Source organism: Ptiloglossa arizonensis, chromosome 8, assembly GCF_051014685.1.
Source record: "Ptiloglossa arizonensis isolate GNS036 chromosome 8, iyPtiAriz1_principal, whole genome shotgun sequence".
Lineage (NCBI taxonomy): Eukaryota > Metazoa > Arthropoda > Insecta > Hymenoptera > Colletidae > Ptiloglossa > Ptiloglossa arizonensis.
This window is the reverse complement of record NC_135055.1, coordinates 22,528,890-22,546,170: the sequence shown is the minus strand read 5'-3', so window position 1 is coordinate 22,546,170 and position 17,281 is coordinate 22,528,890. Positions and strand designations below refer to the sequence as shown.

The window sequence follows — 17,281 nt, the reverse complement described above, 5'->3', positions numbered from 1 at the left end:
AACTGATAATTGAAACAATCAAATCTCCCTCCATTTCCGTGTTCAGCTTGTACCAATCACAGCTTTTTGTTTTTACTCTTTAATCGATCTTATGAAACGCGAAATTAACGAAATAATTTTATTATGTACAATAGTTTGGTTAAATTAACGACACATATTAAAAAAATGTTTTTAAGAATGTAAAATAGCATCTTTTTTATTACACTAAAGTATCGGTGCAGTCTCTAATGTATCATTTTTTTCAAGTGAGTCATCTACGATCAGCCCTTATCGTTGAATACATTGTCGTTGCGTAGCACGATGAGTGCATATTACCGCTGTACGTAAAATCTATACATAAATAATGTTTGCGAATTAGAAATAACGTGTACAAGAGAAGTTGTTTATCGACGGAAATATACGACAATAGTGGAGTTTGACAAATTGTAAGCAACGTGTATTAACATAGTTAAAGTGTACAGTTCTCGCGGTGTTCGGTCTTCGTAAACACGGCGCCATGATGTTCTTGAACGCCATAACACTGTTATACGACGTTTCGTTCTTTCTACGGATAAATATTTGTAGTTGAAACTACTTGCGAAAGACGGAAATAATAAATATCGTTCGATACAATTTGCTACATAAGAATAATTTTTAGATGCTCGATTTCGGTGAGTACGCGGGGAAGTTTGCTGATGCTTTCTGAAATTCTGAATGCTCTGTTAACTATTGCTCATTGCAAATACCCTGACCGCCACGGAAACGAGATTGAAAGACGGAGAGAAGATAAAGTGGAAGAGAGACAGAAAGATTATGAACGCTGCGAGTGGCTATACTGTATTACAAGAAAATTTGCTTACCTAGGTAGATGTTTATCGTGTTCGTAGAACTGTTGTCATAAAGAATACGATAAAGTCAAGGTGTGGAATCGATAAATTCTCGGATAATTTTATTTAATTGTGATGGCGAGAGATTGGCGTCAAGAATGTGGTAACAGGAGTGGGAGATTGTAGTAAAAACAATGCTGGATCGCTAGGCGATTCTACGTAAGTGTGTATGCAATTTATTTCTGGTTAAGTGTCGTCTTTTTCATGTAAGCTCTTATAACTTACGCTTTTTTTTATGCGTTAGTGCTAGATTTGTATTCTGTGAACTCTGTGAACAGAATTTTAGAAATATCTAACCTCACATGTAACACAATATTTATTTTTTTGCTTCATTAGAATTACTAATACCTTTGTAATCTGAATCAGACAGATTTTAAAAGCTACCCAATATGTTATACATAATTTTCTAATTTTTGAGATAAAGTAGCTAGTAATAGACGTACAAGAGATATTTGTGTCAACTATATTAGGAAATTCTAAATCTAGGGAGCTTGATAGATTGTCTTGAATTACAGGTTATTTAGAAACAGAAATACCATAAGAACATCATAGAGATAATTTACATATTACAGTATTTTTAACATGGATGATGAAGAAGGATCATCAAGCTCTGGACCTATGTCTTCGTTGAACAGTTTATTTTCATTTACTAGTCCTGCTGTAAAGAAGTTGCTCGGTTGGAAACAGGGCGACGAAGAAGAAAAATGGGCAGAAAAGGCAGTGGATTCTTTAGTAAAAAAATTAAAAAAACGAAAAGGTGCAATAGAAGAATTGGAACATGCTTTAAGTTGTCCAGGCACACCTAGTAAATGTGTAACAATTCCAAGAAGTTTAGACGGTAGATTGCAAGTTTCACATCGTAAGGGTTTACCGCATGTAATTTATTGTCGAGTATGGAGATGGCCAGATTTGCAATCACACCACGAATTGAAACCATTGGAATTATGTCAATACCCTTTCTCTGCAAAACAGAAAGAAGTGTGCATCAATCCTTACCATTATAAAAGAGTGGAAAGTCCAGTACTACCGCCAGTTCTGGTTCCTAGACATTCAGAATATGCTCCAGGACATTCATTGTTACCATTTCAACAAATAGCAGAACCAACAATGCCGCATAATGTATCCTATTCTTCCAGTGGATTCAATGCTGGATCCACTGGTGGTGTAAATCCAACTTCACCTATGTCTTCGGTTGGATCTGTTCCAAGTCCAGGAAGTACAACATCACCAAATCCACAGAGTCCGTATGGTACTAATGGATTGCCAGAAACTCCACCTCCAGCATATTCTCCGCCTGAAGATGGTTCGCAACCTGGGCAGTCACCACCACCTGATCCGGTAGCAATGGATACAAGTGGAACAGCTGAAGTAGCTCCAGTGTGTTACCAAGAACCTCCTTATTGGGCCTCTATTGCATATTATGAATTAAATTGTAGAGTGGGTGAAGTTTTTCATTGTCATTCTCATTCTGTTATCGTGGATGGCTTTACAAATCCAAGCAACAACTCAGATCGTTTTTGTCTTGGACAGTTGTCCAATGTTAATCGAAATTCTACCATTGAAAATACAAGAAGACATATAGGCAAAGGAGTGCATCTGTATTATGTAGGTGGTGAAGTGTATGCAGAATGTCTCTCTGATTCTGCTATTTTTGTGCAGTCTAGAAATTGTAATCATCATCATGGATTTCATCCTAGTACAGTTTGTAAAATTCCACCAGGATGTTCATTGAAGATATTTAATAACCAGGAGTTTGCCCAGCTGCTTTCACAAAGTGTTAATCATGGTTTTGAAGCTGTCTACGAATTAACGAAAATGTGTACCATAAGGTAAAATTTATTATAATTTCAGAAGTTGATGCTTAGGGATGTAAATAACGATGTACGTTATATTTGTTGCAGAATGTCCTTTGTTAAAGGATGGGGTGCTGAATACCATCGACAGGATGTTACATCAACTCCCTGTTGGATCGAGGCCCATTTACACGGACCCTTACAGTGGTTGGATAAAGTGTTAACACAAATGGGTTCTCCTCATAATGCTATAAGTTCTGTGTCATAATTTGTGTCTCGTGTTTAATTGCAAGGAGAAAAAAAAATAGTGAAATGTAGAAAGAAACCTGATGATTCAAGAGCAGTTTTTAATATTACATAGTGCGATAGTAATATAGACATTATAAGAGATTTAAGAAAGAATAATAAGAGTGGTAAGTGAGACAATGCTGCCCCGATGTGAGACTTATTTTATGTCTGCACAATGAAGAAAGTCGATAATATAATTCTTATGAGAGTAAAGGATTGCAAAAGTCAATAAGTATTGAATGTGATCCTTGATGTAAAAATTTCAGAGATCGCAATGTACACATAAAAGCTGTACAACTTTTGGCTGTTACATAGGGAGAGAATTATAGTAAAAAATATGTCTTACATATATATGAAAAATCATATTTTTCAAATCTATTCAACTACTTCTAATACTTTATTTTATATGGAAAATTGTTGTGGAAATATTTGCTAGTGCTATATCATGAATGCTTCACTAGACTGTTTCGAGACTTGTACCATCATAGTTGAACAAATCAAACAGTATGAAACAAAAAAATGATTACCGATCAATAGAGACAAATGATTCAGATTTCAATGAAATAACATTTTAATGTTTACAATTTTAAACACAATACGCGTGTTTTTAAAGCATCTGATTTATGCCTAAACAAGCCTTAGACTATTCAAATTTATTACTATAAAGACTATAATCTAAGGGTAATTAATTTCGATTTTACTAATAGTACTGCAATTAATATTTCAATATAGACATCAGATGCTGATCTCACGTTGACGTTTGAAAGTTAACTGCATCCGATGACGTATTGGAATATTAACTCTGATAATGCGTATAAAGAATATTTTTTGTGCAACGTTTCCTAACATTCGTGTAATGTAAGCCTTTGGATGTAGCCTTCTAAGAAACTAATGTGACAACTAACATAGAGTCATCTACTTGCTACTTGTCAGATTTGAGAGTAATATAAGAATGATGTATTAGCTTTGCACTTTTCAGAAGTGTTCGGAAATTTCAGACTTTAACAAAACGATGAAAATTTTATGAGTAGAATTCTGAAAAGTGCCAAAATCGTATGTATGTGACGCTTTTTATTTAAGCTACGTAAAACCACGTTGAACGTTTACATGTATCAATTAGTTTCTTTTAACGAGAAACGAGTCGTTTGTAAAAATATTCACTTAAAAAGGAATGCAATTTGCTTCATATGTTTTAACAATGATGTACAAGTTCTGTGAGAACGCTATACAATGTTGTGCGAAAAACTTACGTGTCACGTACATTCGATAATGAGCTAGAAAGGTCATACGAATATTTAGTTCGGATTAAGCAAAATCAAAACTATTGAAAAGCATGAAAGATTTGTTATAAATAATGGTCTTGTCTGTATCTTTTTATGTATTTATGAGAGAACATTAGTTCCGTGACATAGTTGTTCACAAATATCGACTCCCTGTTTAATTTTGCATGAAGATACACAGGTATTACCGATAAAGCACAAATTTGACTTAACATTTTAAACGGAAATACCTGTGACAATGTATATTCCAATGATCTTCTGGTTTGCTGATAAATTCATAACTATTCATCGAATTAATTTTATGTATATCCTACGTATATTTCAATTATAAGTATGAAGAAGGTATACGGATCATATAACATTATCTAAGAGTACTTGAGAACTGTGGAACAGAAGTCACTGCCGCCTGCTGTTACTTATTTGTCGATGTACCTAGCTGTGATTCTTTGCTACCAAATTTAGCAAATTGCGTATGGGTGATCAACGAATGTAATAAGAGTTTGGATCTATAAACGCAAATCGTACAAGGAAATATGACAATAACCCATTATGAGAAAAGTAAGACGATCTTATACACGACGAATAAAAAAATATTCAATCAGAAGAATATTTATCGTTCCATTTACCGTTTCTTCGTGATCACCTGTGAAATCTGTTGTTTAGCTAAAAAAGAATATTTTTCACCGAGACCACTCTAGATTGTAATTGGTGTTGATAAAGTTTTACAATATGTACACCGGTTAAGACAGATGTGAATTAATGTTTTAGGTATGTCGAGCTTATCGCACTCGTAACGAGCACAAATGCTTTCTTGCAAGATGTATGTATGAATAGTTACATATGTAATACCTATACTTGGAGCTTTTACTCTTTGTTGGTATCTTTCTTGATTTAATTGTTAATGCAGCAAGCACCATACATCGCGAATCACGTTTCCAAATCACCTGATATCGCTTTCTTAATTGCTACTTTTTTCAAACTACTAATTGAGAGAAAGCCTAGTTAACTTTACACTAAATAACTATAACGCCACGACTTATATATTTAAGTACGTACCGCCCAAGTTGTGCCTTGGATGCCTTTTACATTGTATACACACGCCTTATAATATTGTAAACGTAAAGAATGAAATTTAAATTTATTATAGCATGTAACGAGGCGAATGGGTACATTATTTGCCAAATAGGATTACAACGTTTCGAACGTGTTGCGACGTTTCGTCTAAAATCCGTCGTCTGCCTACAGCTTTGAATTCTAAATGTAAAAATATATCTAAAAATATAGTTTCGCAAAGTACAGTGTATAATGTATACACGAATATATATATATATATATATATATGAATTGTCTATATACAAACGGTGATTTGGAAAGAGACTCGTGATTATCCTAGATGTCAGTCAGTGTAAATAAATTTTTTTAGCTGTAAAAAAACAAGTACATCTTCAGAATTCATTCCACATTATATATCATTTAGACCCGATAGCTGCGGGCTTTTTCTTCGCTATTTCCTTTGCGTTTCTTTGGGATGTCAGTATCATTGTGTATATTATTCTAGACGACGATAATAAGAGGCGTAGTTACCTATCGCGATCAAGAAGTACGATATCGTATGACGTAATTTTAGTTGTAAAATTATAAAGATTGTCAACGGAGGACTCTAAGATACGCCGAAACGCGTTGAAAAACGCACTCCTCTCTTTATCGGTCGCGATATTTATCGTTCGAATATGCGAAACGACTTGTTCGTTACGATCGGTGGTACAACAGAGTCGTTACAGTTTCTCGGAGCAATCAAAATTACGATATCGTACAGCTTTACTATCGTTATAAGATTACAGAAATCGTTAAGAGGGGACTTTGAATACACTAGAATGTATCGTAAGGTGTACACTCGTTTTCTCCGCCTGTCTTTCGAAACGAAACGATCGGCCCTTACTCGACGACGTTAGAAACCTTCGTTTTTGTGCTACTGTATCTGCATTTCTGGTAATTACTGTGTTGTGCAGCTACCGAGTATAAATAAAGAATATTTCCTATCTGTGTATCTATGTGCAATGAAAAAAAAAAAGAAACACTGTAGTTTTACTGATCCGAAAGTTACTGATCAATATATATATAAAATCCGTAATATCCTCAATTATTCCCGATATTTTCTTGTATTTTTATGTTCCTATGCAGTCTCGTTGTGTTCGAAAACGATATAGAGGTAAATTAACGATAAAAATTAAAGATCCATCAAACAAGATATCTCGGATTTAAACGACGAAAAAAAGGGCGCGACTTTGAAACAAGAGTTACTATAGGTCGACGTGTAGGATAAAGTTATTGGTCTATTTACGAACACTTAATGGGATTCGTTGTTTCACAAACTGTGTTTGAAAGACTAACGGATATTTTATTTTCTGTGTTTGCCTTCCGATGCTGTCATATTAGTATCGTGAGTTGACAAGTGATCGCGCGTCGAACACGATTTGGTTAGAATGTTTAAAAAATGCCAGCAATCAACATGGATGAGTATGAATCGGTAAGTTCCTATCGATATACATATTGTGTCATAAGTTCGTGTTTACGTTTGTAAAAGATTGCGAAATAAATTGTTTGGTCGATCGATGCTCGATCGTTTTTGTCGATGCTTTGAAATTCCACGGTTTTAAAATTTATGTCCCAACGCAAAGAAACAAAGTATGCTTAACATCGAAGTTGTATGACTAATTTAACATTTGAATCACCGTTGAGTACTCGCGATGGTTTTATTCGTATTAAGTCGCTGTATACGAAATGTCGTTTTCTTTCGATCGAGCTCTAAAGGCACGTAATCGTTCTAATACTGCGCAAACATTTAATCGAAATAGTTACGAGCGTAGATCGATGATATCAAAGTATGTATGTACATAAGTGTAGGTCTGTAATCGCGTTAGCAAATGTTTCTCGATCGATTTTGTAAACACTCGTCCTTTGCCTTGTTTCTTCGAATTATTCAATATCGGAAATTTCTTATCGCGTGGGGAGGGATCAACCATACTGTATCGCAATTTCATTCAATTTGGAAACATTATCGTTGCGTACAAATCCTCGTTAGATTCGACAGTAACCGAGATATCGACCCCGTACTTTCCGTTTTCGAAAAGTAATTAGCATGAAATAATTCCTCGATAATTCGCTCTTAAAGAACCCTTGAAAGGATACGAATTGGGAAGGTTATCGTGCGAATTATCACCGAAAACGGTCAGAAGGATAATTCTTTTCCGTCGCGACAACATACGCGACCGTGTACGGTGAAAGGGATATCGCAATTATACCGCGATGTTATAATTCGTCGATATCGAAATATTTTGATTACAGCCTTTAGAAGTATTTCATACGATGCATTATCGAAACGAAAATTGTATACCCACAAAGTTAAAAAGAAACGTATTTTCACAAGTTGGGGGGGGGGGGGGGAATTGAAAGTAAAAACCAAGTATCGGGCAAATGTATTCCGAATTAATCGGCTGGCACCGAATCGATAGAATTACGTCTAGATAAGGGAACGATAAGTAAATAAATTGCGATAGATTTCGAAGCGTAGATTCTCCAACGATACGCAAAAATGTAACCGTTGGTTCGTTACTGTGATTAAATCGTTGGAAGATCCACGGATCGTCGCGAACGAGTCGATTCCGTCTTCCAGGCGAAATACAAAAGGCGAGCTCGCGTTACACACGGGTTAGCCTCGAGGGTGGGAGGTCGTAGAGTCATCGGCGATGCTCGTGGAATGATTTTCGGCGGTGGCGCTTCGGTTGGTCATTTCCATCTCCACCGGGCCGCCTCGAGCACTGTCTCCGTCACCGGCAATTCCACCCCCTTCTCCATTCCGCGGGTAGCGACGCCTCCGCACGGCGCCGATCAATAACGTCGTTCTCGGCGACGCCGGCGTCGGGAGCGTCGCTGCGTGGTGGTATCCGCAAGCGATCGACGTGTCGCCACGAATGTTGTACACGGCCGCGATCGAAAAGGAGCGTCGCGCGGGGTAAAAAAACGACTGGGCATGCGAGCCAAGCATTTATCGCCGTTTAACGGAACGCGACTTATGTCAGGGAACTGCCTCCGCATCGTCCGTGCCCGGAATCAGAGTGTTTCGGAACGGTGCAATCTTTAGGACCCACCCAAAACGAGATGGCCAAGGTGAGTTCCAGTCAAAATAAAGAAACTTTCCGAATCGAAGCGTAATCCGCGCGAGCGTGACGCGGCGCGACCACCGTGGTTATCGACGATATTCGGTTCGACTTTCGGGCGTATCGTTACGTATTATCCGCGAGGAACCGCGGTATTGTCGTTCTGTCAACAACTGTTGCTGATTCCACGAAATGGATCGTTTCGCTCGCTCACCGTGTTTCGTCTTCGCGTCCACGATCACGGAACAGCCACAGTGCGTTGATTTTCGGACGGTCGTTTCGGCCGAACCATTTTTGCTTGTTTTTCTTTTTTTTTTTGGAAACGAATCGAGGGGGTTGGCTGCGTGGACAGTGGTCGCGGTCCGTCACGGCAGAAAGAAGTAGTTTGGCGCCGTGACGATCAGCCGGACTGCGGCACACAGTCGACTTCGATGGTGGGGCAAACGGGTAGTACTGAACATCGCTGGAACGACGACGACGAGGTGGAAAATATTTTCGCACGGATTCGTGTTTACACGACGAACGCGCCTTCGTACCCCGAACAATCGCGAACACTCTCGACTTCCGAGAAACTCACGGCTTGAAGTTTCTACGCGATTTCGCGCAGTCTGGCTCGGTTCCGTGGATCGAATCGCGGTAGAACGCGTTCGATCTTGACCACACGCAGCGCCCTAAGCCCCCGAGGGGAAACGAACGTATAAATACACCGCGATACACGTGGAATTAACCGTCTCTAATTTTAGTGAATGGATAGTACGCGGATACGGGGCTTATCGATAGATTCGTGGAACGTTGTTCGAAAACTATCTACGTATACCCGCACTGGCAGCCAGCGCTGCAACGCTCCGGGCAAGAGTTTCGTTCTCGGTCCGGGTACAATACATTAAAAACCGTAAAACACTTATTTACCCGCAGTAGTGCGGAAACTGTGACGATCAGATACGAGCATTTATTTGCGCGTTCAAGAAATTTCCTAGCTGTAACCTATTTATAAACGAAACGTTCAGCGCTATCTCGGATCGGACGATACCGGTTAATGTTTCAACGGACGGGGAGAGGGGGAACGCGACACGAGGGTTTCGTTTCTTTCTGGTCGATTCCGTCAAACGTCAATCCCAGGACAATGCGGAGTACCTACATACGCGTCACGTCTGTCCAATGCACGTACGTTTGTGTCAGCTATGCCGCGAGTTTTTGTGATCGATGAACAGCACGTACGTGCCTCGTATGGTCAACGTGGAACGGGGTCCCCGTTCCGCGTGCACCGTGCCAAAAATATTTCGCGTAAATAGCAAACACAGGTCACGGCGGATACCTTTCGTAAATCGACGGTGTAAATAAACGGTGACGGTTATCGTCGTTGTACGATCTCCGAAAAGGTTTCGTCGTACCGGTCACCGTTTAAGCGGTGCTTATTAGAAAAAGTTCCGTGGGACCGTTTCGACCCCCCGTTTTTATGACTGGCTTCGATGAATGACGAAGCGTGTACCGAGTGTGACGGTGAACACTTGGAAAGTAGTTGTACGACGAAACTTTCCTAGCCCCGTATGTAAATTACATACGGGCTCTCGTTGTATAACACCGTAACGCGTTCTTACGCGTGACGCGGGTCTGCAACCGCTCGCGGCGATTCAACGCGTCGAATCGTCGATTCTTTTATTTTTTTCTTTTTTTTCTCGAAGAAGAAGAAGGAGTCCGTCCCGCGGCGCGGTAATCGGTCGCTCGTTCGGTCGTTCGCTCGCTCGCGCGTCGTTCCTCGTCGTTCGTAACAGAATCGTCGAACGCGACGAGCATAGAGGAGACACGCGAACTGCTTGTAAAAGCGGGCGTCCGCTGACTGACCCATTATACGGCGAAGGTGCTTTCTTCGTAAAATTTTCACCGTGTTTAACGGTCCTTCGGAGACGTGCCGGTTCGCACCGAACCGGTACACGTGCAAATAGACAATTTCTAATGCGCACGGACTGCGAATTAGGATGTCGCTATTCGAAACGCGTTCGTACCGAAATCGCGTGGCCGGAATCTCGCGGTTCTCCGCGCTGCGTCTGCAATTTGTTGGACAACTGCATCCAACGCTCCTCGATCGTTTCTCTCTCTCTCTGCGTGTATATATATAATTGTTGGCACGAAAACACGGCGACCAATTGCGGCCAACTGTATTATATTTCTGTCTAGAGAGAGTGCTCGTAGATGATATCGGGGGTGGCTGAACCGATAACGATCGTTCGAGGCTTTTTTTTGCTTTTCTTCTTTTATACCCGTTCACGACCATATTTCATCGTCTATGGTTTTTCGCCCGTCTGGGAGAATCGTGTTCGATGCACGTGCGATACACAGGCCGAGGCTCGATTCGAGAGGTAAATCTATAACGCGAAGGAACAAAGGGAATTTTTTTAACGAATTCTATCGTACGTCTGGCGGGAACGATCGTAGCGCTGCTTTAATAATCGACCGAGGGTCATTGTTCGTTATTTTTCGCTCCTTGAATACGAAACGCAGGGAAATCTATACGATCTCCGGGAAATACCATCAACGCGCGCGATTAACATAACCGTTGAAAGCTATTGGGAAACGAAACGTTCGAGAAATATTTAAAGTTCGAGTCGTCGTCTTTGTACGGACGGTGCGTGGGAACGGAAAATAATTAATAACAACGCAACCGACCGAAGGTAGCTGTTCGATCGTTGTTTCCACGTAGACGACTGAATTCATTTGGAAACTTTATCGTTCGATAACGGGCACGATTAACCGTGCGACCGTTTCCTTCAATTACGAGGAAAGAACGTTACGCGAACGCGGAACGATCCGCAGCGACGACGCGTCGAGGAGAGGAGAAAAAAAAAAAAAAAAAAAGAAATGCGTAAGGCGCGCGCTGTAACAAGGTCGGACCTTTTCCGGTGTTTATTAATGTCGCGTCCATCCTCGTCGAAGGAAAACACCGTAACCGATTATCGTTCGTCGCGTCTAATCGTGGCGATAAAACGAGCTTAGCTGTATTCGTTCAACGACGCTCGAACCGTTTCGTACGATTCGTCGTGTGCACGGGAACAAGTTGGGTGGGGTAACTATTGTTTTTTTCTTTTTTTTTTCTTTTTTTTACGCGAACGCGCGATTGACAATATCCGTGGAAAGATACACGGAGAGCCGAGCCGGGCGTTTCTAGACGGGACGGTGTCGTCTCCTGACGTAACCGAGAAAGGATATACCCGCGAGTGCAACAATTTTGTCGCACGGCGATACACCACGGACACGCGCTCGGTGAGTTTCGTCGCGCGCACAATGTCGCGGCATCGCATGAAAACGCAGCGCGAGTTGGCCAGTCGGCGCGTCGAGGTTAAGGAGAGGCCTTTCAAGGTCCTCGGGGATTTTTACGCGGCGGGAAGTAGGAACGGATGTGTATAAAGGTCGACGAGGACCGGTCGCGTAGCTATAGGACGATTTCGATCCTAAAATCGATAAACTCGGGCACAAAAGGATCGTTTAAACGCGGTGCTCGGCGCACCGTGAAACTTCGGGCTCGCGGAACGCGTAATCGCTCGAATCGATTCGTCGGTTTCATTTTTTTTCTTTTCTTTTTTTCATCTTTTTTTCGCGACGCGTTCACGGGTCTCGCGATCGACGCATATTCGTTCCATTTGGCGAGGTTCCGCACCGACGGGTGGCTTTCCGTGAACCTGTGGTTACGCGCGCGGCGCACGTGACTTCACCGGTCGGTTTATCAAGCATCGGTGATTCGATGTTATCGTAGAGCGTACAGCGCGGATAATCGTCGGTGAAAGTTGTCTCGTATTTATTCTTCTCGCGTTCCGGCCGGCTATCGCCCATCCGCGGCTCTTCGTTTTTCCCCGGGAAAATAGAAATTCGCTCTTTCGGAATCCGACTCTTCTTTTTTTCTTTCTTTTTTCTTACCATTTTTAATAATTCAGTAGCTCCCGATGCAATCGGGTCGACTCGGTAGGTAACGGGTGGCTCTCGCGGTCGCGGTTCTCCCCGAAGCGACGAGTCTACCGGAGGTGCGAACAACGTTTCAAGGTCGTTCTTGCGACTCCGGTGTTCCGTCGTTTCGCGTACGCGGCACGGTGCATACGTAAGAGTACGCAACGAGCGCGCTTAGGTCATAACGAAACGGTCGGTTGATTCGATTCGCGGAAAAGTTCGTACTTTGGAACACCCTGTACCGTGTGCTCTTCGCGTACTTTCTACACCCGCGCCGACACCGCCGCGGCCGATCGGGAACGGATTCTTCCGTTCGATTTTCATCGAAGGGGATCGGGTACGTCGAGAAGGGAAGGTAGGGGGGGGGGGGGTGGGGGGGTGCGCGGTTGATCGTCAACGCGACTACGGAAAGAAACGGCGGAGTCAACCTCGTAACTGAAACGGGCAGCCTTGTTCCCGGGTGGACGGCTCTCGGGTGTACAGTCCGCGCCGCGCGTACGTACGGATTCACGGGCCGGTGAATGCTGAAACCGTGTGTTTCCGAAGAATAGCAATCGTCGTTACGAGAGTGTCAGTCGCGGCGCGCTCGCCCGTTCCGCGGAGGTGTTGCTCGCGGCGCGGTTGCACGTACACGAGGCGGGGCGTGCACGCGTGTGCGTATACACTGTCGGTCGCGCGGGTGTCTAGGTGCGCGGATGCTCGGTGGTGGCTCGGTATAGGTAGTACCGGGGGATCGCCGAGCGAATCCGGAACGTTTCATTGTCGTACACGCGGCGGGCGCATCGCGATCGATCCGGCGACTCTCTCGGTGTGCAGCAATCTTGCTCGCGCGGCTTTCGGGAAAAAGATTTCCCGCGGTTTTTCACCGCGAGCGGCCCGTAGAGGGGACGAACATCCCGTGGATCGACGGGAACGTTTCTAACCGCGAGCCAGTGGCGTACCAGCGAATGGGGTGAATCCGCGACGTCCCGTGACTCGGTGCACGGAAACTTCGAATTTATTAATAGTATTAGAGACCGACGCTTGGCCCACGAGACGCGTTTTACTCGGCCGACGAGGGAAAGTGCTGGCCGACACGTATACCTACCTACCCACCGGTGGATCGAATTATGCGAGACGGCAAGAGCGCCGCGAAGAGGAACCCGTTCATCAGCCGATCGTGAGTCGAAGGACCGTGTTTCGTCGCGTGACTCTCGCCCGTTGTTCCTAGCCGAGGTTCTGGAAACACGCGCGTTCAATTCGGTACCGGAACACACACACACCACGGGACGAGGGTATCGTGAATTACGCAAGCGGGACGCCGTTACCGTCGCGCTACCGTCGCGTTACCGTCGACGATGTTCAACGATGTGTCTCGATCGTTCCAGTCCCGTCAGGTACGCGCGAGCGAGTCTCGTACACGGTGAGAGCGAAGCGTTCGCGAGCGCGCACGCGCGACCGAGCGAGCGTGCGCCGATCGAGACCTTCGTTCTTAATCTTATCGGTGAGCTCCGTTACGCGGCGAGTTCGGACGGTACCGATCCATGGAACCGGCCTCGCGCCATGGACTTAGATCGCACAGGTGCGGGTATAATTAATTCCATTGAAATTACCGCGACCGGTCCCGGGATCACGTTGGTAGACGGGGATCATAACACGCGGTCACGTGTGCCCGTCGATCGCGCGGTCGCGCGCAACGAATCGAGTAAATTGCAGGTCGACGTTGCCAAACGGCGTCCACGATTTACTCGCCGGCCGACCGACCGACCGCGACCGACCGCGACCAACCGGCCGCCCGGAATTACGCAAATGCTCGATTACATCCTTTCCCCCCACCCCACCCACCCACAAACCCCTCCTCCTCTCGCCCTTCTACCCCGCGTTCCCTCGTTTTTCGTTCGAAAACGACGTCCGACCGTGCAACTACCTTCGGTAATTTATGTACAAACTCTCAAACGCCGTTGCCTTTTAGAAAGTCTTTCTGGTTTTAGAAAGCGTTCACCGAGTACTTTTCAATCTTAACGCCGATTGCGCCGATCGGGGGAGGACGACGTCCGGTTCGCGTCGAACCTCGGTGCAACGTACGACGAATCTGAGAGAGCGCGATCGGATTACGCCGACAGATTTCCCCTTAGAGGGGGATTCATCGGTTTCGCGCGTTCCCTCCTTCCACAAACCTTAACGATTCGAGGATTCGCCGTGATTCCGTTAGAGCGGAAAAAATGTAGACGAATGTGCTCCTAATTAACACAGTTGCCCCGTCTCGCGTGGAAAGAGAGATAACGACCGGGTAGGCGGCTCGAATTGCCGGGAATTAAGGCCTAATGGAATCAAGTTATGCTCGTGCCCGGCCTTTAGCCCGTCCACCGCGGGCACGTCGTCGGTGTGTGCAACGCGTCGATTTCGATTCCCGCCACGTTTTCGCCTACCGAGGAGCCGATGCAATATTAACGGGCCGCGGTTCTCGCGCCTCTCGTCGATATCTACGGCTCACTCTGACCCTGACATTTTTCTTGTGATCGATAACGAACCGTTTCGCGGACGAGCGCGAAAATCGATCCGATTTTTACGCGTTGGATCGCGCGATAACCGCGAGCTGACGAACAAACGGCTACGTCGCGCGCGCTCGCGCGGATAACGGAGGAGCCACCGTGTTGTGTATCCGTGATGCGATAATGCATCGCGGCTGAATAATTTATTCGTTTCTGCGCAAGAGTAGCCGGTGACGAAATATCGTCCCGCTGGTCGCGATCGTGTATCCGCGGCGGGAGGGAGGAGAGGAATAAAAAAAAAGAAAGAAAGAAACATCGCGCGATTTGCGTGCGAGGCCCCCGCGCGTCCGCGAGTAACAAGCGGTACGTAGTAAACTCGCGCGCGATGTAACCCAGTTCTCAGCCGCGGCATCGTTCAACAGGGTCGTCGGTGAACGCACTCTGTTACTCTAGTAGTTGGTTCCTCTTGCTACGAACGGGCCATCGGCAACACTATTATTAGGTGCGCGTTGACGCGCCGTGTGAGTAACGAGAATATTCGGTCACCGAGGCACATGTTTCGTTTCAACGTTTCGTAATTGAATTACTCGCCGCGCGACAAGTGCGTCTAATCCTACGCCGGATGGCACAGTCCCCCGTTACGATCGAACGCAGTTTTAGGATTCCGTCGCGGGTACTCCGTTCCGTCGTTCGTCGATTCTACGTCCACGAAACGCACAAATCTCGAAGAAATGCTCCCAGAAAGAAAGTAGAAACACCGCGGAACAGTGGAGTGCTCCTACCGGGGAAATTTTTCTTTTCAGCGATTTTATCGCACGACGGGATCGCAACCGATTCGCTGGGATCGTATCGGAATTTTAGATACGCGCAAGTTCTAAACACGCGCGACGGAGACTCCCGATGGAATCCCCGCGTCCTTGGTCGCGCGTTTAATACTTTATAGATTCTTCGGTCTCTCGAATCTTTCGACGTTGTCGATCCGTTCAGGGAAACGAAACTGTTCCGAGGAGCGTATTGAATCGTTTTACAATCGACGAAATATCTACGGATATCTATACCCGTCTGCTCGATACGATCGGTTTGCATACAAACGTTTCCGAACCTGGTGTTTACAGAGTTTATAAACACCGATGACATTGACCATGAGTCACACGAATTGCACAGACGATTCGCGTTAGTTCCTTTCGCGAACGGTTTCGGGACACGATGCTCGGTATAATACTTTGCTCCGTGTTTGGAAGTCGCGCCGTGTGTAAATTCTAGAGAAGAAATCGCACGTAAGACGCGAAGCTTTCTACGAGAAAGATTTATTTCGCGATTCTCCGGTCAGGTTTTTTTTTCATTTAGAATCACTCTCGTTCGGACTGTACCACATAGCTCGAGACATCCTGTTATTAACGAAGAACGTTCGCGGTGAGTCTCACGGTAGAATTTTTAAATCGCACCCAATGGAATGGACATTGGCTTCTGAATGGGTACAATTCTTCGACCGTAAATGCGAATAATTCGCTCGTGAAAGGACGAACCGAAACGTGCTTCCCGTCTTAATAACCGAAACGACGCGACGCCTCGAGATTCAAAGCATCTGTTCGAACGGGGAAACACATGTTCGTCTCGCGGACTATGATGCGCGTTTATGTGCCGCGAACGACGAGTGTATTAGGAAAGCTTCGTCGCGCGTTAATACGCTAATATCCGTCGCTACGACGATCGCGACGTGATCGTGGTCGAAAGTGGGTGGTCGGAGTTTACGGACAGCCGCGAACGGGAATTTTTATTTAATCGTCGCTCGATGGAATTTCCAAGTGGTCACGAGCACTTTGCATACACTTTCGTCCCCGATAACATCGATAGGGAACTAATCTCTCGAACGAATCATCGAACACCGGTTACCAAACACTATTTTCGTTACTGGCTACGGGGCCCGCTCCGTTCCAACGAGTTACGCCCGTGGCGTTGCACAGCCTAATCGCGGTTTATTATAGCATTATCGCGGGTCGATCTCTCGAGCAAATACTCGAAATTCCTCGCGTTCGAGTCCCGATAGTGACCATTGTCTCGCGCGTTGTTTGCCTCCATACTTCGGACACTCGTTGCCGAGTAAATCGACCCGAGCGGATTCGCGGTCGAACGATAACCGGCCCCGATCGACCACCGAGCGATGTTTTCGTTCGTACGTCGCGGCGAGGGTACGCGTTACGCGTGTTCTTACGCGTCAGGAGGAAGCGGAGGAACACGAGGCGCACTGGGGTAAAGGTGGCCGCGCGTAGAGGTTTAACGCGGTGGTGGACCCGGGGCTAAAATTAAATTAAAGCCAACTGCCAAAGAGAAAGAGAGAGAGAGAGAGAGAGAGAGAGATGAAGATAGAAAGACACTTCTGATTCACCTCTGGGGGACGTAAGGGTTTTATTTGGAGATGGGCCAAGGGCAACGGACTCTTCGCGCGGATCTTCGGGTCGAGCGTTTCGTTCGACCTTGAAAAATAGCCCG

At 44.9% G+C, this 17,281-nt stretch overlaps 2 protein-coding genes across 7 annotated transcripts in view; both read left to right on the top strand.

Annotated features, from left to right (window-relative positions):
• The first annotated feature begins 177 nt into the window (after positions 1 to 177).
• Mad (mothers against decapentaplegic homolog 1) lies at positions 178 to 6,274 on the top strand. 3 transcript variants are annotated; one of them, XM_076318456.1, is made up of 4 exons: positions 178 to 319; positions 638 to 1,025; positions 1,382 to 2,695; positions 2,768 to 6,274. In XM_076318456.1, exons 3-4 carry the CDS (start codon positions 1,449 to 1,451, stop codon positions 2,925 to 2,927), a joined length of 1,407 nt encoding a protein of 468 aa, XP_076174571.1. In that variant the 5' UTR covers positions 178 to 319; positions 638 to 1,025; positions 1,382 to 1,448; the 3' UTR covers positions 2,928 to 6,274. The 3 variants fall into 3 exon arrangements, with proteins under 3 accessions (XP_076174571.1, XP_076174572.1, XP_076174570.1); XM_076318457.1 differs by having other exon boundaries at positions 265 to 425; positions 1,439 to 2,695; XM_076318455.1 differs by having other exon boundaries at positions 267 to 425.
• Positions 6,275 to 6,619: 345 nt separating this feature from the next.
• Toc (toucan) overlaps positions 6,620 to 17,281 on the top strand; it is a 29,564-nt gene continuing 18,902 nt past the window's right edge. Inside the window, exons 1-2 of one of the 4 annotated variants that reach the window (XM_076318447.1) lie at positions 6,687 to 6,754; positions 8,717 to 8,866. In XM_076318447.1, coding sequence (XP_076174562.1) covers positions 6,722 to 6,754; positions 8,717 to 8,866 — 183 coding nt within the window. In that variant the 5' untranslated portion in view covers positions 6,687 to 6,721. Of the gene's footprint in view, positions 6,755 to 8,101; positions 8,395 to 8,716; positions 8,867 to 13,542; positions 13,697 to 17,281 lie in introns of those variants that run through there. The other 3 variants (XM_076318449.1, XM_076318450.1, XM_076318448.1) reach the window with 3 other exon arrangements.